The sequence below is a fragment of the Salmo trutta genome, chromosome 39 (genome assembly GCF_901001165.1).
Source record: "Salmo trutta chromosome 39, fSalTru1.1, whole genome shotgun sequence".
Lineage (NCBI taxonomy): Eukaryota > Metazoa > Chordata > Actinopteri > Salmoniformes > Salmonidae > Salmo > Salmo trutta.
Window position 1 is genome coordinate 5,417,190 of NC_042995.1, and position 25,888 is coordinate 5,443,077.

Consider the following 25,888-nt stretch of genomic DNA (forward strand, 5'->3'; position numbering starts at 1 on the left):
TGACTCAGTTTGTCCATTCTGCTTTCTAATTTAGCAATAGATGCTCTGCTCTCCTCCCTGAACTGTTTCATCTCTTCTTTTAGTTTTTGGACAGTGTCCTCCTCTTGAAGCTTGTTCTCTCTGAGTTCTATGACCTCTGCTTCGACTAGAGAGAGGGTGCTGTGGAAACGTTGCATAGCAGGTGTTCTTGGTGTTGTAGGCATGTCCTTGGCTCTGTCTGCTGCAGGTGAGGTAGGTAGAGGGACACTGAGGGCTTCTTGCTGGGTCACAGAGACCGTTGGGGCCTGCTTTTCTCCATCTCCCTCCTTGACTTTTTCCTCAGTTTCTGAGATGATTTCAGCTTCTGCTTTTAGGGTAACAAACCTATTCTCAAAAGCCTGGAGGCTTGAATCATTTCCTTGTATCAATACAGTTCCATTATTATATAAGTTTACTGTTTGATACGTGTTGCTCTGGTCAGCTTCTTCAAAAATGCTGATCTGACATCCTTGGCTGATGCCTCTCTTTTTTGAGAAAGGGAAATGGTTGCAAATAACCCTTTTCCATATGTGCCCTCGTTTGGTATTAAAAATTACATTTGCTCTTGTTTTGCAACTGATAAGATCTGCAAACAGGCATTCATGGTTCTGTCCCATCAACAAACCTTTGAAACTTTTCTTAGCTTTCTCTGTTTGGATGTCTGGTGGGTAAACAATTTCCATAGCAACGCTGGTGATGTTGGCTACAATGTTGCAATAGAAGCGTTGTTTCTTGTATTATTGTCTCTTGTGTCTTTAGAGGACTGTTTCACTTTGATGTCCTTTTTCTTCTGTCCTTATTTTGTCTTTCTTTTCTTCTGTTAACTAGATATTCTTTGTTAGCTAGCTAGCTTCTTCCAGGAGAGTCCCTAGCAACTGCTTAGCAACTAGTAAACAATTCAGCTAGCTAAGATAACTGTACAATTTTATTAAAAATAGTTTATTTTTCAAAAGTCCATCTTCTTTGTTTGTTGCTTGTTTTGTCTCCTATTCAGTCTTGCAGTTTTCTTTAGCTTTTTTCTGATGTACTTCACTCTAAAAACCATGTAAATTTCAATATTTGTAGGAGCTCATTTTTTCAGCAGCTGCTGCTCAATTTGGAACTCCGGAACCTCTCTCTCTCTCTCTCTCTCTCTCTCTCTCTCTCTCTCTCTGTCTCTCTCTCTCTCTCTCTCTTTTTCACATCCCTCTCTCTCTCTCTCTCTCTCTCGCTCTCTCTCTCACTCTTTTTCACATCTCTCTCTCTCTCTGTCTCTCTCTCTGAAGGTACAACTCACAGATGCTCTCTGGCAGCAGTACAAGCCTCCTGTCATGAAGACACTTGACGTGTGTGCCTGTAGAAGTGTGTGTGTGCTCGTACCTGTGTGTGTGTGTGCCAGTGTGTGTGTTTGTACCTGTGTGTGTTTATATGTGCGTTTGCTGTAGTGGGCCCATCCATCATCTCAGGGCTTGACAGGACGCGGTGACCCTAGTTGCTGTGGCAGCAAGGTAGCCATGGCACCTGGCTGTGACACAACAGGTTGCATGTGATTGGTGGAGCCAGCGGTTTTCATCCAGGTCTTCTTTAACATAAGGGCTTTAAAGTCACACTGAGGTGATCCATGGCTGTTAAAGACTTAATGGCCAGCGAGCAGCTGCCAGTATCCCAGACAGCCCCAGACAGCTGCCAGTATCCCAGACAGCCCCAGATGTGCGGTTGGACTGAGTTTCATTCCAGAACAGGTTGCTTGCCTCCCTTCTAGCCTTGTTCTCCTACCCTGTTGGGTCAAATCTACAAAAAGTACTGAACAAGGAAAGTAGGGAGAGGTCTACTTTTAAAACTTTGTCCTCAAAATAATTATAGACAGCAAAGCCCACCGGTCAACTTACCAAGCAAAACATGGTTTCAGACAGAGTGACAGACATAAACTGAACTCAGCTCCAAGGTGAACAGGTAGACTTAGGAACAGACAAATAAACCTGGTCTATCCACTTTGGCCAACTTTGTCCTCACCACCCACCCAATCCTGCACTGTTTCTATAAAACCTCCAGCCTCAGCTAGATGGAGCAGGGGGAGACTGCATGGCTGAAGAGGTCTGTCTGGGAAAGGGGAACACCTCGTCAACTGAATGCGTTCAACTGAAATTTGTCTTCCGCATTTAACCCAACTCCTCCGAATCAGAGAGGTGCAGGGGGCTACCTCAATCGACATCCACGTCGTCGGTACCCAGGGAACAGTTGTTGTTGGGGGTTAAAGGTCAAACGCCAGATGTTTCCACCTTGGCGGCTCAGGGATTCAAACCAGCAACCTTTCGGTTACTGGCCCAACAATCTTAACCACTAGGCTACCTGCCTAGGAGCAGGGGGAGACTGCATGGCTGAAAGGGGGACTTGTGTACTGTTAGTCTGGACGTAACAGCATTAACACAAGACTGAGTCCACTCCATCAACAGACCTGGGGAAGAAAGGTCTGTTTGTTAGAGTGTGTGTGTGTGTATGTGTATGTGTGTGTGTGTGTGTGTGTGTGCATGCGTGTCTGTGCGCGAGTGCCTGTGTGTGTGTTTCGTCGGGTTCTATGTCATTAGTTTGAGTCACTGTGGTTATGTGGCAATGTCACTCACAGTTCTGCAGTGCCAATGGTCACTGCCAGAGTTAGTCTCAGCCAATACCTTGGTCTATTAGCATTACAATTAAGCAATGATTCACACCCTTAGCGGCTAGCTGTTAGCTTTGTAGCAGCTAGCTAGCCGTTAGCTTCCCTCTCTGCGGCTCTATGCTGTCAGTGGCTAGCTGTTAGCTTTGCAGCAGCTAGCTAGCCGTTAGCTTCCCTCTCTGCGTCTCTATGCAGTCAGTGGCTAGCTTTTAGCCTTCTAGCAGCTAGCTAGCCATTAGCTTCCCTCTCTGCAGCCCTATGCTTTCAGTGGCTAGCTTTTAGCTTTGTAGCAGCTAGCTAGCTGTTAGCGTTCCTCTTTCTGCAGTCAAGGTCAGTCGTCTTCCCCCTCTGGAGCTTAGCAGGCGTGTCACTGGGTGACAAAAGCCAGTAAGATGTAGGGAGATAGGGGAGCAAAACGCTGAGAAACACACTTTTATAAAAGCTCAGAGACAAAGTGGCTGTGGCACATGGGAGAGAGACAGAGACAGAGGGAGAAAGATAGCGAGAGGGAGGGAGAGAGAGAGAGACAGAGAGGGAGGGAGGGAGGGAGGGAGGGAGGGAGGGAGGGAGGGAGGGAGGGACAGAGAGAGAGGGAGGGAGGGAGGGAGGGAGGGAGGGTAGGGGGGGAGGGAGAGAGGGAGGGAGGGAGGGGGAGAGAGACAGAGACAGAGACAGAGGGAGAAAGATAGCGAGAGGGGGGGAGAGGGAGAGAGAGACAGAGAAAGAGGGAGGGAGGGCGGGAGGGAGAGAGAGACAGAGAGGGAGGGAGGGAGGGACAGCGAGAGAGAGAGGGAGGGAGGGAGGGAGAGACAGAGAGGGAGGGAGGGAGAGAGAGACAGAGAGGGAGGGAGGGAGAGAGAGACAGAGAGGGAGGGAGGGAGGGCGGGCGCGAGGGTTGGAGGGAGAGAGAGACAGAGAGGGAGGGAGGGTGGGAGGGTTGGAGGGAGAGAGAGACAGAGAGGGAGGAAGGGCGGGAGGGTTGGAGGGAGAGAGGGAGGGCGGAAGGGTTGGAGGGAGATAGAGACATAGAGGGAGGGAGGGCGGGAGGGTGAGAGAGACAGAGAGGGAGGGAGGGCGGGAGGGAGAGAGAGAGAGAGGGAGGGAGAGGGACTGCTACTCCAGACTCAGAGCTCACAGACGGTGAGGCTATTAGGTCTTTCATCAGAACCAGGCTAGGGCCGGGACGATACCCGTGTGTGTGTGTGTGTGTGTGTGTGTGTGTCCTACCAGTAGCAACCGCCTTCTCCTCTTTTGTTTCCTTAAACACACAAGCCTGTGTATTGATTATATCCATTACAGAAACGCTGAAGGCTGTCGATAGAGTTACCATTCACTTGATCATTTTATAATATGAATTGTTGATCTTATCCAGGTCTTCTCCTCCCTAACCTCTTCCTCTCTCTATCTCCCTTCAGCCTGAGGAGTTGGAGAGTGTCCACACACACAATTTCAAGCTTAAGCCCTTCAAGAAAGTCAAGAGCTGTGATGTATGTCAGCAGGCCATCACCAAGGATGGGCTCATCTGTAAAGGTGAGTGGATGGATGTCTCTCTCTCTCTCTCTCTCTCTCTCTCTCTCTCTCTCTCTCTCTCTCTGCCATGTTTTTGACCACGAGCCATTGGTGCTCCCCCCATACCTACTCTATCCATTTCTCCATTTGTCAATTTCTCTCTCCCTCTATCCTCCCGTCCTTCTCTCTCTCTCTCCCTCTCTCTCCCTCCATCCTCCCTCCCTCTCTCTTTCCCTCTCTCCCCCTCTAGCCTCCCCTCCTCTCTCTCCCTCTCACTCTCTCTATCCTCCCCCTCTCTGTCTCTCTCTCTCTCTTATGAAAAGCTACCTCTTTCCCACAGAGAGCAGTTGACAAACCTCCGTCCAGTAAGCCCAGAAGCAGTCGAGGGGAGTCTGGTCTGGGCTCAGTTTGAGGGCTTTGGCAGAGGCTTTGCTGTTAAAATTAGCCTTGCTGCTGCTGCTGCATTAGCCCAGATAAGAGAGGGAGAAAGAAAGAGGGAGAGATTGGTTGGTGTAGAGAGGGGGAGAGGGGATGAGAGAGAGAGAGAGAGAGAACGAGAGAGAGCGAAAGAGAGAGATTAGGAAATTATGCTGCGACAAATATTGTATATTATGATCTTTGCTGGTAACATCCTCTGGATCTTTCTAAGCTGTCAGAGCTGCCAGTGTTTCCAAACAAAAGGCTAGAGTCACATGATCCTCGGAGCATTCTGCAGCCTCTTCCTGTCGCCGTCTGTGGTTGCCAGGAAGTGTTGCTATGGCCCCTCACAATGGGAGCCATCCTCCACTGACGCAGGGTGGCGTGTGGCCAGAGACAGAGAGACATGCGCACACACACACGCACGCACACACACACACACGCACGCACGCGCGCACACACGCACGCACGCGCGCACACACACACACACGCACGCACGCACGCGCACACACGCACGCACGCACGCGCGCGCACACACGCACGCACGCGCACACACACACACGCACGCACACACACATACACACACGAGACAAGTAAGGATGAATGTCTACGTTTTCTGCATATACAATAGAACTAGATAAACAGTCAAACCCCCATTAAATATACTGCTGCAATATAGCAAAGCATTTTCTACCCAGCGTCTCAATATGACTAGCGCCATCTGTTGGCCGTAAAGAGTCTGTGTTTAATATTCCTATAATAAGCCTGTATGTTTGCTTTACACTCAGTCAGGCTCAATGTGCAATGCAGTCCTTAGGATTTCATTATAGCCTTGTCAGCAGTAGACTACTATATCCTGGCTTGGTGATGAGTACCTGGGGAACACACACACACACACACACAACACACACACAGTATGCACACACAGCATGTACACACAGCATGCATGCATGCACACACAAGCACAAACAGGCACACACACACGCAGGCACACACACAGACACACACTCCACCTGGGGACCACCTGAGCTGGTGGTAGGAAGCAGGTGTGTGGGGTCAAAGGTCATCACATGGCCACATCACTTCACAACATGGCCTACGTCACCCCCTGCCCACACACACTGCTAAGAGAGGACACACGCGCGTGCTTGCAGCCTTACGCACACACACTAACCATCAACTATGTATCAAGTAAATATAATGACCTGCAATCATACTTGTACAATCTTAAACAACAACCGACATGTGTATGACATTGTTGCACCTAATAAAATGTACTAATTGATCATGTTTCTAAGCAGTTTCTAGGCAGAATAGTGGGACTGTGATGTTGACTGTATCCTGCCACATGGGGGCAGCACAGAGGTGTTTAACAGCCCAGGGAAGGTTGCCAGGTCTGACCCCTGTAGCGCCTCTTAATTCCACATCTCCTATAAAAGCCCTGCTCTCCTAACAAGGTAAAGAGCTGGCCTTTTCCCACCCAATATGGCAGTCATCTTGAGGCTAATGCAGCCTCACAGGAGTGTGTTTATATCTGTGTGTGTGTGTGTGTGTGTGTGTGTGTGTGTGTGTGGTGTGTGTGTGTGTGTGTGTGTGTGTGTGTGTGTGTGTGTGTGTGTATGTGTGTGTGTGTGTGTGTGTGTATCTGTGTGTGTGTATCTGTGTGTATCTGTGTCTGTGTGTGTATCTGTGTGTGTGTGTGTGTGTATCTCTCTCTCTCTGTGTGTGTGTGGTTATTCAGGACAGTTCCAACAGGTAGCAGCGTCTGAGAGAAAGCCAGTCCTCAGGTCAGAGAGAATAGAATAGTATCTGGTTCAACATGTGACCTTAAACTAACACCATGTTTTCTGCTGTCTTTCAGTGTGCAAGCTGGGCATCCATAAGAAGTGTGAGGTGAAGGTAAGGAAGCCATGGAATCTTTTCTATTTTAATATCCTTGGGCTCCAGAGGAGAGTCAGAGGGGTGGTATTTTGGCAGAGCCAAACAAATGGAACCAAAAAGGAAATGTTGTGTTTGTTAGGAGGCAGCAGTCATCTCAGAGAGGCAGCTGTGTCTGTTTCACCCTGGCAGCACGGGTTTTGTAGCACACACGGGCACGCACACAGATACACACTCACTGGTACACGCACGCACACAGATACACACTCACTGGTACACGCATGCACACAGATACACACTCACTGGTACACGCACGCACACAGATACACACTCACTGGTACACGCATGCACACAGATACACACTCACTGGTACACGCACGCACACAGATACACACTCACTGGTACACGCATGCACACAGATACACACTCACTCGTACACGCACGCAGACAGATACACACTCACTGGTACACGCACGCACACAGATACACACTCACTGGTACACGCACGCACACAGATACACACTCACTGGTACACGCACGCACACAGATACACACTCACTCACTCACACACACAGATACACACTCACTCGTACACGCACGCACACAGATACACGCTCACTCGTACACGCACGCACACAGATACACACTCACTGGTACACGCACGCACACAGATACACACTCACTCGTACACGCACGCACACAGATACACACTCACTGGTACACGCACGCACACAGATACACTCACTGGTACACGCATGCACACAGATACACACTCACTCGTACACGCACGCACACAGATACACACTCACTCGTACACGCACGCACACAGATACACACTCACTCGTACACGCACGCACACAGATACACACTCACTCGTACACGCACGCACACAGATACACACTCACTGGTACAAGCAACCACACAGATACACACTCACTCGTACACGCACGCACACAGATACACACTCACTGGTACACGCACGCACACAGATACACACTCACTGGTACACGCACGCACACAGATACACACTCACTGGTACACGCACGCACACAGATACACACTCACTGGTACACGCACGCACACAGATACACACTCACTGGTACACGCACGCACACAGATACACACTCACTGGTACACGCACGCACACAGATACACACTCACTTGTACACGCACGCACACAGATACACACTCACTGGTACACGCACACACACAGATACACAGTCACTGGTACACGCACACACACAGATACACACTCACTCGTACACGCACGCACACAGATACACACTCACTGGTACACGCACACACACAGATACACACTCACTCCTACACGCACGCACACAGATACACACTCACTGGTACACGCACGCACACAGATACACACTCACTCGTACACGCACGCACACAGATACACACTCACTGGTACACGCACGCACACAGATACACACTCACTCGTACACGCACACACAGATACACACTCACTGGTACACGCACACACACAGATACACACTCACTCGTACACGCACGCACACAGATACACACTCACTGGTACACGCACGCACACAGATACACACTCACTGGTACACGCACGCACACAGATACACACTCACTGGTACACGCACGCACACAGATACACACTCACTGGTACACGCACGCACACAGATACACACTCACTGGTACACGCATGCACACAGATACACACTCACTGGTACACGCACGCACACAGATACACACTCACTGGTACACGCACGCACACAGATACACACTCACTGGTACACGCACACACACAGATACACACTCACTGGTACACGCACACACACAGATACACACTCACTCGTACACGCACGCACACAGATACACACTCACTGGTACACGCACGCACACAGATACACACTCACTCGTACACGCACGCACACAGATACACACTCACTGGTACACGCACGCACACAGATACACACTCACTCGTACACGCACGCACACAGATACACACTCACTGGTACACGCACACACACAGATACACACTCACTGGTACACGCACGCACACAGATACACACTCACTGGTACACGCACACACACAGATACACACTCACTGGTACACGCACACACACAGATACACACTCACTGGTACACGCACACACACAGATACACACTCACTTGTACACGCACGCACACAGATACACACTCACTGGTACACGCACGCACACAGATACACACTCACTCGTACACGCACGCACACAGATACACACTCACTCGTACACGCACGCACACAGATACACACTCACCCGTACACGCACGCACACAGATACACACTCACCCGTACACGCACGCACACAGATACACACTCACTCGTACACGCATGCACACAGACGCACATTCACTCACTCACACACACAAATACACGTGCACGCACGCACGCAAACACACACACACACAAACCCAGCCCTTGCCCCCATCGTCCTGGAAACAAGTGACGATGCCGTGGAAGAGGAAGAACACATAGAGAGAGGGAAGGAGAGAGAGAAAGAGAAGGGAGCGGCGGAGGAGGAAAACGTCGGAGTGCTAGATTATTTTGGTTTTCAGATTTGTAACTACGGAGGTGGTAACTGAAGGGGAGCTCTGTCTCTTTCTCTCTCCCTCACACCCGCCTGGCAGCCGTTACTACAATGGTAGTGCTGGTTTGAGTGGATGAGAGTACCAAGCTTGTTGGACCATCTAATGCCACCTCCGTACCCCCCTGTCCCCCCTGTCCCCCCCCACCTCCGTCCCTCCTTACCTCCTGTTAACGAGAGGTTGCGACACATGCAAGGGTTCCCACCCCTATGGAGGTAGGTCACCAGGGAGTGATTGGGTCGCCCCCCCCCCCATCGCCCAAATCTCCCTTCAGAAACTATACCACACATGAATCAGTCTGGTTATTCATCGAAGGGTTACTAGAGAAACCAGAGTTTTGTATTCCCCAAACATCCTGAAGAAAATGAGATCAATGAAGCATTGAGTCAAAGATAGAAGGACAACAGTCAGTGAAACCTGGAATCGTTCATATCCTTATAGTGGGATGTTCTACGGAGGAATTCCAGGGCTTGTTTGTGAAAACAAACTCACAATGTGTTCATAGTCCAAATTACAGGTTGGGACTAATGATCCCTGTGTAGGACCTCTGCATACACTCTTAGAAAAGCAGCCGATATCTAGAATCAATAAGGGTTCTTCGGCTGTCCCCATAGGATAACACTTTGAAGACACAGATCTGGGATCAGCATACCGTCCTCATGATCATAACCTTAACAGTTAGAAGGGACAATTTAAAACTGACCTTAGAGCAGTGCTCTGCGTAGTTGTTATCTTTACAGCAAGTTGCTTGCTTGCCGAACTGAACTATGTATCCTGTAGAGGCTGCAGTGAGAGTCTCACAGGCGAAGGTTGGCTGGCTGTTAATGTTAGGTTAATGGGTAACACTGAATTTCTGAGATGACTTTGTCCCTGAAGAAAATAGCCATACTATATCACAGTAAGAGGAAAGAGATAGAAAGTGAGAGAGAGAGACAGTGTGAGAGAGAGAGACAAGAGAGAGAACAAAATAGAGAGAGAGAGAAAGAGAGAGAGAGAGAGCAAAAGAGAGAAACAAGGGTGAGAGTGAGAAGGAGAGAAGGAGAGAGAAAGACAAATGGAGAGAGAAAAAAGGAGATAAAGATAGACTGTTTAAAAGAGAGATGCTGAAATCAGTAGAGTCCTTTAGCTAACTAACCGGAGCCAAACAGATTCTAATCATAGATCTTGGAAAGAACTGAGTGTTTGAGCACGGTGGATTTCATCAACAATTACAGTCCCTTGGACTGACTTTATCCCTTTAATTGTGTTACTGCCCTTATCCCTGTGTTGGCTTAGCTAAGGCAAAACATTTATGTTAGCTTAATCCGCTGAAATGACCGCTAGATGAAAATAAATGGAACACAATGTTGTGTAGGCGCGCTCATCGTCTCAGACCGTAAACCACGGAAAAGCAAATAGCCTTAATGCAAACATGACTGTGGACTAAGGCTGATGCCCATGCTTTCTTTAGCTGACTCGGTGTTGACCTTGTTCAGTAAACATGTCATGAAATACGAGGCTTTCTGTGATCAGGAAGACTTGAGGAGTGCTTATGCTAATCTTCAGCGTTTCTTCTATCTTGATGTATACACAGTGTCCTGAGACTACGGCTTTCATTTACATTCTCGCCTCATTTCACAACAATGTTATCTCGCTCTCATTTCACAACATTGCTGTAACATCTCTGCAACATTCCTCTAACTTTGAACGGTAATAGAAAAGCAATGAAGAGCTGCTGCATGTCCCTCAGTTTAAGAGAGATGTACCAGAACACAGCATCTGAACAACTCCACAGACAATGAATAACCCAGTAGATACCCTCTAGCTACACTGTGACAGGCAGACAGGGACTAATCGCCATGCTATCCCCCCCCCATAGTTATAACTTGAATTAATATGTTTTCCTTTCCCTTTAAACACAAACCAACCGGCTGTCTATCCATTGATCTATGTTGTTGAAACCGCAAAGGCGCTCTGGTTTCGGTCGTAGTGACACGTTCCTAACCGTCCATGTTTTGGGGGAGAGGGCTGTGTTGTTCTGCTGCTATAGACAGAGGAACTGTAGTGACCCTTCAGTGTTTGTTATGGTTGTCGATGTGTAGGTGGTTGGTCTGGAGTGTGTTATGTTGTGGTCTGGGGGTTTGACAGAGCTGGAGATGAAGCTGAAAGGCTTGGAGACAGTAGCTGTGCACGGCCCCAAAAAAGCGGTCACGTCTTGGGGCCTCAAAGTGCAGCCATTTCTCTCTTTTGTTGGCTTTGTGGCCCACAACTTTAAGCCCTGTGAATTCTCATGTGACCCACCAACAAATTCAAAAAACATGTTTCAAGACGCAACCCATTCCTAAGCTATGAGTTAAGACAGTGATTCCCAACCAACTAGGATCTCTGGGGGTCTTGGCCTATCCACAGGGGCTACTTGAGAAGACTCATAAGACCGTTAGGTCTTCTGGTAAAATGCACACGAGGGGGTGCTCAGTAAAATTCAGTTGGTGCAACAGTTACCGAAAAAGGTTGGGGACCACATAGCTAAGAGAACATGGTTTCAGAATACCAGTGGGCCCTGACCCCATCATTGGGGAATGGGAGGCTCTGCTCCAAAGCAGAGAGAGGGGACAGTGACAACAATGTCCACCCAAACACAGCTGGACTGTATGTCCTACTAACCTAGCCCTGAGCTGTCTCACAGCTACTAAAACACTAGCCAAACCTCGACACTAACAAGTAGTGTATTGGCCATGCACGTTACATAGTATGCTAGTATGGATAGTATTGTGATACAGTGCAGAAGTCACTGTGGTTGTATGAGTCATGACCAGTCAATAATAGGTTTGATGAACAAACCCTCAGCTATACTGAAACCTAGTGGGTTTCCCACATCTCAGAATGACTATCCAGCTGGCTCTGTTCCTGCTGCTTCTGAACCCCATTCCCACTGCCGTTCCCTCACTACTCTATTACTGTCCTGTCATGGAAAAGCTTTCTGGAATGCTGCTGCCGTGCTGTGGGATGTTGGGTTGGAGTCGCCAGACTTGGTTTGGCGTTGAGGGTTAGGGGAGGGAAAGGGGGAGGAGGGAGAGAAGAGAGAAAAGAGAAGGGGGGGGGGGGGGTAGGTTTTGGCCATGTCTCTGGCTCGCTTTCCAACCAGACCCTGAAGCTGTCGTCTCCACTCACCCCAAACGCACTCCTCAGTCTTACTCTCAAAACATGCTGTTTTTGTGCTAAGTCTTGATGATATGCTTTGAGATATTATCGTAGTAAAACAGTTGATCTCATTGACACACACATCCTGTGTTTTTCAGTTATTTTTAGCTTAGGAAATGTTGTGAAAATGGAGCTGTTGCTTTCCACTACACGGGGTACACAGTAGTGACACAGTATACAGGTTAGCGCTCATTACCGGTTACCGCTAGCTGTTTACATACCAGACACTGGCAGACCATTGCTGCCTGAAAAGAACCCAGTGTTCCAGTAATCAGGTCTGTAAACTTCCTCCAGTCGTCAATGCTGATAGTTGTTGGATGCAGTCCAGGGGTTTATAACGAGACGTCGAGGAAATGACTTGTGGCCGCGGTCCATGGGTGGACCAGCTAACCGACCGAGCCGAGCCGGGTGTGTGACTGGGACTGTTACTGGGCCTTCACATTGTGTTAGTGTGAGAGATGGAGCAGGGTGATGTTTTACTGCTTCTTGGAATTGTGAAGTCGACTCCACTATTGTTATGAGTTCTAAGAACCCTCGAAGGGATTCTAGTTTCCCGAGTGCCACTCTAGGGATCCATTCTGACAGCAACTAAAATACAGAGATGTTAAAAAAAACAGTGGCAAAACACTACAAATACTCAACATGGCACTTGATTCATAACAAGTTTAGGATACTGCAGATTGGCTTCTGTTAACTTGAAACCTGCATAAGTTGTTGACTTCTCAGTTGTAAGGTTTTGATAGTGACTGTAGCAGTATTGAATTGTAGTCATTTTTGCGCTGTCAAAACATTGCCTGAACGATACTATCTAGACCAAAACACCAACTCTGCTGCTTCTAGAATTAGATTCCACTGTAAAGTCATACACGCTTGCTGCCTCTCCTTTTAGAAACAGTCAGGTTCTTCTGTCATTCCAAGAAAAATACAGCAGTTGGAAATAATCACCACAAGACGAGTCAGGCGGTCGCGTTTGATCTTTATTTGGCCACAAATCCATCTAGGGATTACTGATCTGCTGCTTACATAACCATAACATTAAGATGAGCTCCGAGCAGATAATTGGCTATCGAGGAGGGAGAAATTGATTTATCAGAGACAGAATTTAGAAATATAACACTTCAATGGGCAGTCATGAAATGTAGGAAATCTTTAATGACTTTGTCAATGACTGGTTTTGTTCTGTCAAGGTGTCTGAGAATGTCTGAGAATATATAGTCTTCCCTGTGGCTCAGTTGGTAGAGCATGGTGTGTGCAACGCCAGGGTTGTGGGTTTGATTCCCACGGGGTCCAGTACAAACATTTTTTTTTAAATGCATGAAATGAAATGTATGTATTCATTACTGTAAGTCGCTCTGGATAAGAGTGTCTGCTAAATGACTAAAATGTAAATGTAATACAGATGAAGGATCTTAATTTGAGCTTGCAAGAAACTAATAAATGTGAATTATTATGTGAATTATAATTAATGGACATTTTTGTAGTGGTTGATACATTTTTCTAAAGGGAAAATCAAGTCTGAAATTTAAAAGTGGAAATTACAAACTTTAGAAACCTGTCACGCCCTGACCGTAGAGATCCTTATTATTCTCTATGTTTGGTTAGGTCAGGGTGTGACTCGGGTGGGGAAGTCTATGTTTTCTGTTACTTTGTTTTGGGCCGAGTGTGGTTCCCAATCAGAGGCAGCTGTCTATCGTTGTCTCTGATTGGGAATCATACTTAGGCAGCCTGTTTTCTTCCTGTGTTTGTGGGAGGTTGTTTGCTGTTTAGTGTCTGTACCTGACGGAACTGTGCGTTTTCGCGTTTGTTATTTTGTTTGAGTGTGTTTATGATAAAGTAATGATGGACACTTACCATGCTGCGCCTTGGTCCACTTCAACTACAACTTACGACGAGCGTTACAAAACCTTTTTAAACCTCAAATACACTACAAGTCTTTTTTCTTCCTGCATTGCAGGAACGTTCTCCTGCAAAAGGGTGGTCAAATTAAGATCCTACATTGGTATAAGAAAATAATCGTTATTGTGCCCCTACTCTGATCTTTGTTGAGTGTCCAGGGGCCACACGGAGGCACTTGAGGTCTGTCTATATTGGTGCTTTTGGCCATTTCACCTCAGAAAGAGTGCATAGACACAGAGGAGAAGACAAACATGACCAAGGCCTTTAACACTGACTGGAGAGGGAAGGAGAGTGAAGGGGTGGGTTGTCAGGTAGAATGAGAGATGGGGTGGAGAGAAAGAGAGAGTGAGAGTGAGCAAGAAAGCGAGAGAGAGGGAAAGAGGGGAGAGAGAGTGAGAAAGAAAGTGCGAGAGAGAGATAGAGTGAGAAAGAAAGCAAGAAACGAGACAGAGCGAGAGGAGAGATGAGGACACACTCCTTGCTTCTACAGAAGCCACTCTGTTTCCCAGGCACAAACACGCCACTTCAAAGGCCCATCACACAGTGTCACCATGGCAACAGCCTTCACTGGCATAGATATATAGGAGATAGATTGGACTAGCAGACAGACAGTATGGCAGAGCTATACGGGAGATAGATTGGACTAGCAGACAGATGGTATGGCAGAGATATACAGGAGATAGATTGGACTAGCAGACAGACTGTATGACAGAGATAAACAGGAGATAGATTGCATTAGCAGACAGATGGTAAAAGAGGGGAGTGAGATAGTGAGAGAGAAATAAAGCAAGAGCGAAAGATACAGGAGATAGATTGGACTAGCAGACAGACGGTATGACAGAGATAAACAGGAGATAGATTGGGCTAGCAGACAGATGGTATGACAGAGATATACAGGAGATAGATTGGACTAGCAGACAGACGGTATGGCAGAGCTATACAGGACCTTGATTGGGCTAGCAGACAGACGATATGGCAGAGCTATACAGGACATAGATTGGCCTAGCAGACAGACTGTATGGCAGAGATAGACAGGAGATAGATTGGGCTAGCAGACAGACTGTATGGCAGAGATAGACAGGAGATAGATTGGGCTAGCAGACAGACTGTATGGCAGAAATAGACAGGAGATAGATTGGGCTAGCAGACAGACTGTATGGCAGAGATAGACAGGAGATAGATTGGGCTAGCAGACAGACTGTATGGCAGAGATAGACAGGAGATAGATTGGGCTAGCAGACAGACTGTATGGCAGAGATAGACAGGAGATAGATTGGGCTAGCAGACAGACTGTATGGCAGAGATAGACAGGAGATAGATTGGACTAGCAGACAGACTGTATGGCAGAGATAGACAGGAGATAGATTGGACTAGCAGACAGACTGTATGGCAGAGCTAATAGCCGGGTAAAGGGCCGATGACTGATGGTATAATCTACCCTCCCAGCTTGTCTGGAGGGAAAGCACCAAGTTCACCCAGAGTGCATGAAATCTAAATCTACCCCACAGGAGATCAAGCACCAGCAAGCACACGAAAATCATCTCAAGTATCCTAAATAATTTCCTATTTATGGTTTGTGGTTCGTTCCTGCTGAGATACCTCTTAAGACTGGATCCTGGCTAGAAACATTGGTTGTATTGATCTGGCTTTATCTCAAGACAAACGGAAAAAGCATTGGAAAAGGTGGTTCACAACACATGAATGTTTGGATAACACAAAACCAGCTCTTCTTCCTATTCAAACATTCACCCAGCCACCCAGTGTTTTACATTACATTCTGTTGAATTATTTACCTGCCTGTACACCAACAGCGCTGATTTCCAACCTGAAATAGAAGAATACATTCTCTCAGATCTATAGCGTGCTGTGTAGATGCAGAGGAATGTACACACACAGTGCACCTGGGACTGACTGTGTGCTGTAGAACCAGCTAAAGCATGGACATGGGTGGAACTGGCTCTGAGCCTGACAACTCATGTTTAACCTGTACGCTGAGAATGTGATGATAGAGAGAGAGATAGAGAGAGAGGGTAGAGCGAGAGAGAGAGAGAGAGAGAGAAAAGAGAGAGAGAGTGAAAAAAGACAGAGAGTGTGAGAAAAGACAGAGAGGTAGAAATAGAGAGAGGGAGGTGGAGAGACAGAGAGAGGAGGGAGAGAGAGAAATAGAGAGAAAAACAGAGCGAGAGAAAGAGAGACAGAGACTGAGACTGACATGAGGAAAGGAGGGATTTAGAGTGTTCTGTCAATCACATTCCAAGCCCCCCCCCCATCCTGTTAAGGAAGTCCTGCTTTTCATACACTAAGCACATAGCTACCTCTTTCCATCATAAGCATGTGTGTGCATCAACAGAGGAAAAACCAAAGGGGGAAGAAAAGGGAAGAGAGAGAACGAGAGTGTGTATGTGTGTGAGAGAGAGAAAGAGAGCGAGAGAGAGAAAGCCAGAGAGAGAAAGAGAGAGAAAGCCAGAGAGAGAGAGAGAGAGAGAGAGAAAGCCAGAGAGAGATAACATAGATTATGTAAAGGTCAAGCTGCAGGCATGAGGGAAGAACAGAACACAACAGTGGGTTCTAGTCCCAGTCTGCATCCAGAGCTCTCTCTCTGTTCCTCCTCTCTAGTTTAGGGTGCTGCAGTCAGAAGAAGCCTGGAGCCTTGGCCTTATATAGTGTGTTTTCAACTTTGTTGGCCGCAGACGGATTGAACAGAAGCCAGCGGCATTAAGTGTGGATCCTGGAGAAGTTGAGAGGTGTGTGCGTACACACACACGATCGTGCATGTGCTTGTGCAGACACGCACAGATTCACTGGCTTGCTGGTCTGGCACGCGTTTGGGATTACTCCTGTTGTTTTGAGCGGAGGGGGGACAGACAGTGGAGAGTGTCTCTATTTGGTATTTGGAGGGAGAGAGACAGTAGAGAGGGGAGAGAGAGAACGAGGGAGAAGGAGGGAAGAGGAGAGGGAAGGAGAGAGAAAGTGAGAGAATTCCATCGTTGAACAGGTAAGAGTGCTGGCTGTACAGTATCCTCTAATGTTATGTGATTGATTGATACTGTGTTCTGTTTCGACTTGTTGGGTGGAAAGCTCATTCTGAGATAGTCTTAGGTGTCCAAATCAATAAACATAAGTTCTCTTTGTCTTTATCTGCCAAAAGACAGTCAGGAGCTGGAAGATGTTTTACATTGTAACTACTTACAATCAATGTCCTTTGTTGTAATTATATTGCATGTAGATTTCTAATAAGAGGTACTTGATGTACTTGAAAAAATCTATTTCCATTTCAGACGTAAATCAATGCATATCATGTAACCAAACTATGAGTGTGTCGGCTGATATGATCGGCTACTGTCCTTCAGTACATAAGAAGTAGTTAGCGCGCCATGTTTCCCATGTGTTACGCTGTAGTCCTGGGAAAGTGGCTCTCTGGGGAGCTGGCTAGAGTTCCTTTGAGTCTCGCTCTGCTTTCATGTCCCGAGCGGAGGTGTTTTGTGACTGGTCTGGAGGAGAGTGGAGCTGGCGGAGGTAGAGTGGTGGCTGTGGCCATGTTTCGCCTTTACTGTAACCAGTGGCTGACAGGACGGACAAATCTACCGCTGAAGCTACAGTATAACGATAGGTCAACCCAGAGGTGTGGGTGAGTGGGGGGGATGTTTGCGTATGTGCGTGTGTGTCATGTATGTGCCAGACAGATACAGAACTAGAAGTCGGCCTCTACCTTCACAGTGATTTTACTCTCATTTTCTCTGCCTCCTCATAGTCTCCTTTAAGTCTCCATCTCTAGAGAACCTTCCCTTTTCCCCTGTCTTCCTCTCTCTCTCCCTGCTCTCACTCCTCCCTTTTTCCCTGACTGACACTTCTAAGTGAGAACGTTGACTGATGACCACCGTCATTCCCCTTTGACCCTGGGAGGGGCAGTTATAAGCGGGAGGTCAAGGTGTCGCAGGCCACTAAATCTTCTCTCTGTTCAAGCAGTCAAAACAAGACAGAAGACTCCTGTTTGTTATGGTTGAGCTGTAACACATTTTGGCGGATGGAAAGACATTTCCTAATGTTTACCTGTCCAGGGTGTTATGTGGTTGTGAAGCATGAAACAGCAAAAAAACATATTTTTTTGTGTCAGAGTTCAATTTAAATTCGATCAGTCTGAGAGAAAGAAATAGGTGGCAGTTTCATAAAACCCGTTCTGTACAAATTCTTTATTACCATAGACGAGCTACTAAATGTCATTTTCTCCTCCAAACACTTAGACCGAAACACTTACCAATTGACACTGCGAAAGCCCTTCCAATTCAGAATTGCACCTCAGGCATTTTCATTTTCATCGGTCACCATTAGTCCAGAGCAGAAAATTCCCCACCGCTTTCCTCAGCACTTCCAGAAAACCTCTTACCCTGCCAGAACAGCCTTAAATCAATGCTTCCCACCATCTCTTCCTCCAACATTAAGATGCTGTGAGCGAATAATGGCTGTGGACTGGCTTCTTTCCAGATAGATCCGTTCCTTTGCAAAAACGGTTTCTCCTCTCTTCATCCAAATCCCTCTCTTTATCTTTAAACTGGTTTCCCTCGTGCCAAACTCTGTAACGCCTCCTCATTGGATGCCTCGGAGCAGCCAAACTTCACCAAACCGTCCGGAGACAGACTAGACTAGAGGAACGATGTGAATTGAACAGCATCTGGCCCATGATGAGTCTACAGAGTTTGTGAATGAGTACTTGTTGAAGTAGATGCTTTAGAGATGAAATCAGACATTTTCATGTGACGTTTGTTTAATATTCTAACACGTATGTGACATTGAATGCAGCTGACTGAGAGAGAACCGTGAAAATACTCCCTCCTCAAAGTGCAGCGAAGTTGGCTTCATTAGTAGTATGTGTTGTATAGTGTAGCTACAGTCATGTTTTAGTGTGTCTGTCTACATGTGTTTAGCTCACACTGGCTTGGATACAGTATGTGTGTGTGTCTCTGTGTGTCGTTGACATTGGCTTGGCAACCCGGACCCTCTGTGCTTTTGTTCTCTAGTCAACAGAACCATTAGTGGTACTCTGAGTGAAAGCATCCCGCGGTCAGTTCTGATTCAACATGAACTCTGAGTGATACCTGGCCATGGACCATCCATAGAGCATACTACTCCTATTAGCTCTGTCCAACTCAGTTCAACTCAGCCACGCAGGCCAGTAATGATGATAACATGCCTGCTTAAGACCTCCAATAGCGATCCTGCGGAGATGTGATCCCTTTGTGTGGCCATTATGAAGCTCTCCTCGTTATGAAACTCCAATTGGCTTTCACATCAGAGGTTTTCAACCTGCGTCCAACGCTAGCCACAATTGCACATATTATATTCATCTATTTCTTCTGGAGAAGGATATTCAGTGCTTATGACGGTATGGCAGTGGTTTTGGTTGAATGTTGGATCCATAGACGGTATGAGAGGTTAGCCGTAAGCAGCACACACACTCACCGCTAACCGCGGTTTAACCATGATCCAATGGATCTTGTGTTCCCACACTAATGTTAATGTTGTGTTGGGTTAATGTTGCGATAATGTTGGGTTAATGTTGGGTTAATGTTGTGTTGGGTTAATGTTGTTTTCATGTGTGTTAATGTTGCGATAATGTTGGGTTAATGTTGGGTTAATGTTGTGTTGGGTTAATGTTGTTTTCATGTGTGTTAATGTTGCGATAATGTTGGGTTAATGTTGTGTTGGGTTAATGTTGTTTTCATGTGTGTTAATGTTGCGTTAATGTTGTGTTGGGTTAATGTTGTTTTTATGTGTGTTAATGTTGCGTTAATGTTGTGTTAATGTTGTGTTGTGTTAATGTTGTTTTAATGTGTGTTAATGTTGTGTTGTGTTAATGTTATGTTAGTGTTGTGTTAATGTTTTGTTAATGTTGTGCTACTGTTATGTTCAAGTTGTGTTCATGTTGTGTTAATGTTGAGTTAATGTTGAGTTAATGTTGTGTTAATGTTGTGTTAATGTTGTGTTGGGTTAATGTTGTTTTAATGTGTGTTAATGTTGTGTTGGGTTAATGTTGTGTTAATTGTATGTTAATGTTGTGCTACTGTTATGTTCAAGTTGTGTTAATGTTGTCTTAATGTTGAGTTAATGTTGTGTCAATGTTGTGTTGTGTTAATGTTGTTTTAATGTTGTCTAAATGTTGAGTTAATGTTGTGTTGTGTTAAAGTTGTTGTCAAACTGGACGAGCTGGACTGGAGGTGTGTGTATGTACGGCCCTGGAGCATTCTTTCTATCTTATTTCAGGGTTTGTTCCAGACATTTGAAAACACAAAACAACATTGAGACGCTGAACAGATGTTGTTACATCATGATGACTGCTACTTTACTGTACCTGTTACCTTGTGGATGTTTGGTTCTCTAAAGGGTTTTCTTAGGATGGAGACAGATGAGGGGACTTCTGAATGTGATTGGACATGAGAGGCATAGAGCCCCAACCCTGGTGTGTCCCCACTGACCTCCTGAGATGGGGATGGACTTTATACTTTATACTGAATTGGTGACCTCAACCCTGCCTGGAACCTCTCTAGAGTATGTTCCACTGTTAGTTCTTTCAGAGGTACAACATTATGCTCATGTCTTTCCCATCTGATTTACTGTACACCGTTGGCATGGCTAGGGTATACAGTACATAGTGGGTCTAGGCTAGGGTATACAGTACATAGTGGGTCTAGGCTAGGGTATACAGTACATAGTGGGTCTAGGCTAGGGTATACAGTACATAGTGGGGTCTAGGCTAGGGTATACAGTACATAGTGGGTCTAGGCTAGGGTATACAGTACATAGTGGGTCTAGGCTAGGGTATACAGTACATAGTGGGTCTAAGCTAGGGTATACAGTACATAGTGGGTCTAGGCTAGGGTATACAGTACATAGTGGGTCTAGGCTAGGGTATACAGTAAATAGTGGGTCTAGGCTAGGGTATACAGTACATAGTGGGTCTAGGCTAGGGTATACAGTACATAGTGGGTCTAGGCTAGGGTATACAGTACATAGTGGGTCTAGGCTAGGGTATACAGTACATAGTGGGTCTAGGCTAGGGTTATACAGTACATAGTGGGTTCCTAGGCTAGGGTATACAGTACATAGTGGGTCTAGGCTAGGGTATACAGTACATAGTGGGTCTAGGCTAGGGTATACAGTACATAGTGGGTCTAGGCTAGGGTATACAGTACATAGTGGGTCTAGGCTAGGGTATACAGTACATCGTGGGGTCTAGGCTAGGGGTATACAGTACATAGTGGGTCTAGGCTAGGGTATACAGTACATAGTGGGTCTAGGCTAGGGTATACAGTACATAGTGGGTCTAGCTAGGGTATACAGTACATAGTGGGTCTAGGCTAGGGTATACAGTACATAGTGGGTCTAGGCTAGGGTATACAGTACATAGTGGGTCTAGGCTAGGGTATACAGTACTAGTGGGTCTAGGCTAGGGTATACAGTAATAGTGGGTCTAGGCTGGTATACAGTACATAGTGGGTCTAGGCTAGGGTATACAGTACATAGTGGGTCTAGGCTAGGTTTACAGTACATAGTGGGTTACAGCTAGGGTATACCAGTACATAGTGGGTCTAGGCTAGGGTATACAGTACATAGTGGGTCTAGGCTAGGGTATACAGTACATAGTGGGTCTAGGCTAGGGTATACCAGTACATAGTGGGTCTAGGCTAGGGATACAGTACATAGTGGGTCTAGGCTAGGGTATACAGTACATAGTGGGTCTAGGCTAGGGTATACAGTACATAGTGGGTCTAGGCTAGGGTATACAGTACATAGTGGGTCTAGGCTAGGGTATACAGTACATAGTGGGGTCTAGGCTAGGGTATACAAGTACATAGTGGGTCTAAGCTAGGGTATCAGTACATAGGTGGGTCTAGGCTAGGGTATACAGTACATAGTGGGTCTAGGCTAGGGTATACAGTACATAGTGGGTCTAGGCTAGGGTATACAGTACATAGTGGGTCTAGGCTAGGGTATACAGTACATAGTGGGTCTAGGCTAGGGTATACAGTACATAGTGGTGCTAGGCTAGGGGTATACAGTACATAGTGGGTCTAGGCTAGGGTATACAGTACATAGTGGGTCTAAGCTAGGGTATACAGTACATAGTGGGTCTAGGCTAGGGTAATACAGTACATAGTGGGTCTAGGCTAGGGTATACAGTACATAGTGGGTCTAGCTAGGGTATACAGTACATAGTGGGTCTAGGCTAGGGTATACAGTACATAGTGGGTCTAGGCTAGGGTATACAGTACATAGTGGGTCTAGGCTAGGGTATACAGTACATAGTGGGTCTAGGCTAGGGTATACAGTACATAGTGGGTCTAGGCTAGGGTATACAGTACATAGTGGGTCTAGGCTAGGGTATACAGTACATAGTGGGTCTAGGCTAGGGTATACAGTACATAGTGGGTCTAGGCTAGGGTATACAGTACATAGTGGGTCTAGGCTAGGTAGTACTAGTGGTTCTAGGTAGGTACAGTACATAGTGGGTCTAGGCTAGGGTATACAGTACATAGTGGGTCTAGGCTAGGGTATACAGTACATAGTGGGTCTAGGCTAGGGTATACAGTACATAGTGGGTCTAGGCTAGGGTATACAGTACATAGTGGGTCTAGGCTAGGGTATACAGTACATAGTGGGTCTAGGCTAGGGTATACAGTACATAGTGGGTCTAGGCTAGGGTATACAGTACATAGTGGGTCTAAGGCTAGGGTATACAGTACATAGTGGGTCTAGGCTAGGGTATACAGTACATAGTGGGTCTAGGCTAGGGTATACAGTACATAGTGGGTCTAAGCTAGGGTATACAGTACATAGTGGGTCTAGGCTAGGGTATACAGTACATAGTGGGTCTAGGCTAGGGTATACAGTACATAGTGGGTCTAGGCTAGGGTATACAGTACATAGTGGGTCTAAGCTAGGGTATACAGTACATAGTGGGTCTAGGCTAGGGTATACAGTACATAGTGGGTCTAAGCTAGGGTATACAGTACATAGTGGTCTAGGCTAGGGTATACAGTACATAGTGGGTCTATAGGCTAGGGTATACAGTACATAGTGGGTCTAAGCTAGGGTATACAGTAATAGTGGGTCTAGGCTAGGTATACAGTACATAGTGGGTCTAGGCTAGGGTATACGAGTACATAGTGGGTCTAATGCTAGGGTATACAGTACATAGTGGGTCTAGGCTAGGGTATACAGTACATAGTGGGTCTAGGCTAGGGTATACAGTACAATAGTGGGTTCTAAGCTAGGGTATACAGTACATAGTGGGGTCTAGGCTAGGGTATACAGTACATAGTGGGTCTAAGGCTAGGGTATACAGTACATAGTGGGTCTAAGCTAGGGTATACAGTACATAGTGGGTCTAGGCTAGGGTATACAGTACATAGTGGGTCTAGGCTAGGGTATACAGTACATAGTGGGTCCTAAGCTTAGGGTATACAGTACATAGTGTGTCTAGGCTAGGGTATACAGTACATAGTGGGTCTAGGCTAGGGTATACAGTACATAGTGGGTCTAAGCTAGGGTATACAGTACATAGTGGGTCTAGGCTAGGGTATACAGTACATAGTGGGTCTAGGCTAGGGTATACAGTACATAGTGGGTCTAGGCTAGGGTATACAGTACATAGTGGGTCTAGGCTAGGGTATACAGTACATAGTGGGTCTAGGCTAGGGTATACAGTAAATAGTGGGTCTAGGCTAGGGTATACAGTACATAGTGGGTCTAGGCTAAGGTTTACAGTACATAGTGGGTCTAGGCTAGGGTATACAGTTCATAGTGGGTCTAGGCTAGGGTATACAGTACATAGTGGGTCTAGGCTAGGGTATACAGTACATAGTGGGTCTAGGCTAGGGTATACAGTACATAGTGGGTCTAGGCTAAGGTTTACAGTACATAGTGGGCATGGCTAGTGTATACAGTATATAGTGGGTTTAGGCTAGGGTATACAGTATATAGTGAGGCTAGTGTATACAGTATATAGTGAGGCTAGTGTATACAGTATATAGTGAGGCTAGTGTATACAGTATATAGTGAGGCTAGTATATACAGTATATAGTGAGGCTAGTATATACAGTATATAGTGAGGCTAGTGTATACAGTATATAGTGAGGCTAGTATATACAGTATATAGTGAGGCTAGTGTATACAGTATATAGTGAGGCTAGTGTATACAGTATATAGTGAGGCTAGTATATACAGTATATAGTGAGGCTAGTGTATACAGTATATAGTGAGGCTAGGGTATACAGTAGAAAGCCAGGAAAACCTCTGTACATTCTGTAGATACTATTGATGTACGCTTCCAGCAGCCCCAAAGCCAAGGGAGGTTGTTTTCCTAAGTAGCCTGGTAAAGTAGCGTCTAGCGGGAACGAGTGAGAAGGTCGTTAGCTCAATCAAGTTCTCGCCATGACGTCTGGCGTTGCAGATGGGTTTTTATGGCGTGGAAATGGAAAGGCTTGCCTTTAAGCGTTTTGTGTTTGGCTACGGTCAAATAGTGTTGATGGACGTCTATAGAACTGGAAACAGTTGGCTGGGGAAGTGTCGTCATGTTGGAAATACAGCGGCTTGATATTCTCCTGGCAGCATGCTAGTCGTCATTCATCATATGTTTTCCTACTGTGTTACTGCTATGGTTTAACTTTCCCTCCATCTCTCTGCAACCGCAAGATCTTATTTTACCATTACCAAAGACCTGCCAGTAATACTCAGATATTCAGAGAAATACATTACACGCTCGATGTCGTGTTGAAATGTCCAACATGATTGTTCAGGAACTCTCCGTCACAATAACCAACATATTTGTTTACCATTCAAATCAAATAGAAGCCTGGTTAGCTCTATAACTCCATCTGAAGTACTGTTCGGCTTGACGTCCTTATTTGGCTTCTTAGTACCTGAAGTATTTATTTGCCCAGGCAGACTGCCACTACTACTGCAGTTTCTCTTGTGTGGGCAGGCGAAGGCTTCAGGAATCCCAAATGCGGGTCGATCCGCAAGATTATTTTTCATGGGAGCCAATGAGACGATTTTTCTCCCTGACGACATCTCCACCCATACTCACCATTTAGGAGTAGGATGAGGTTTCCCCTAGATGTTGCCTGGATACCCTTTCACATAGCTCTGTCCAACTGATGTTTCTTCTCCGCCATGATATCTAGAATGCAAATACATTCTGAACGTTCTGATTGGTTTGAGAAACCGATGGGTTGGGCCAGAGCTGGCCTACATGATGACATTATCAACTTTGATTGGTTAGATTTGTTAGAGACAATCCAATCACAGAGGAATTTGTTTTGTACAACTCCCCTCATTTGGAAGTCACACAAACAACTTCTAGGATGGCAGTTTTTGATTGAATGTATGTAGCGATTGATAGAGCAACGGAATTAAATTCAGGTTGAGTCGTTAGGCAACCCTAGATGCTGATCTAAGGTCAGTTTTCTGTTTCTCTCCCTAATGCTTCTGGTTAGGGTTTGTGAGAATGTATACTGATCCTAGATCAGTGCCTAACTACAACTTCTAACAGTATCTGTCATCGTCATAGTTGTTCTGTCTGTGTGGTATTTAGTGGCTATTAATAATTCTGAAGTATAGGAGCAGCCAAGTTAGCACTGTTGTATGGAGCTGAATCTCTCTTAACACTGTGTTGTATGGAGCTGAATCTCTCTTAGCACTGTGTTGTATGGAGCTGAATCTCTCTTAGCACTGTGTTGTACGGAGCTGAATCTC

General features: G+C 46.2%; 1 protein-coding gene across 5 annotated transcripts in view; it reads left to right on the forward strand.

Moving 5' to 3' along the window:
- Positions 1 to 25,888, forward strand: part of LOC115179645 (tensin) — a 210,765-nt gene that overhangs the window by 101,293 nt on the left and 83,584 nt on the right. For all 5 annotated transcript variants that reach the window (XM_029741292.1, XM_029741293.1, XM_029741294.1 and 2 more), the window contains exons 2-3: positions 4,066 to 4,180; positions 6,438 to 6,475. In XM_029741292.1, the coding sequence (XP_029597152.1) occupies positions 4,066 to 4,180; positions 6,438 to 6,475 (153 nt within the window). The remainder of the gene's footprint in view (positions 1 to 4,065; positions 4,181 to 6,437; positions 6,476 to 25,888) is intronic.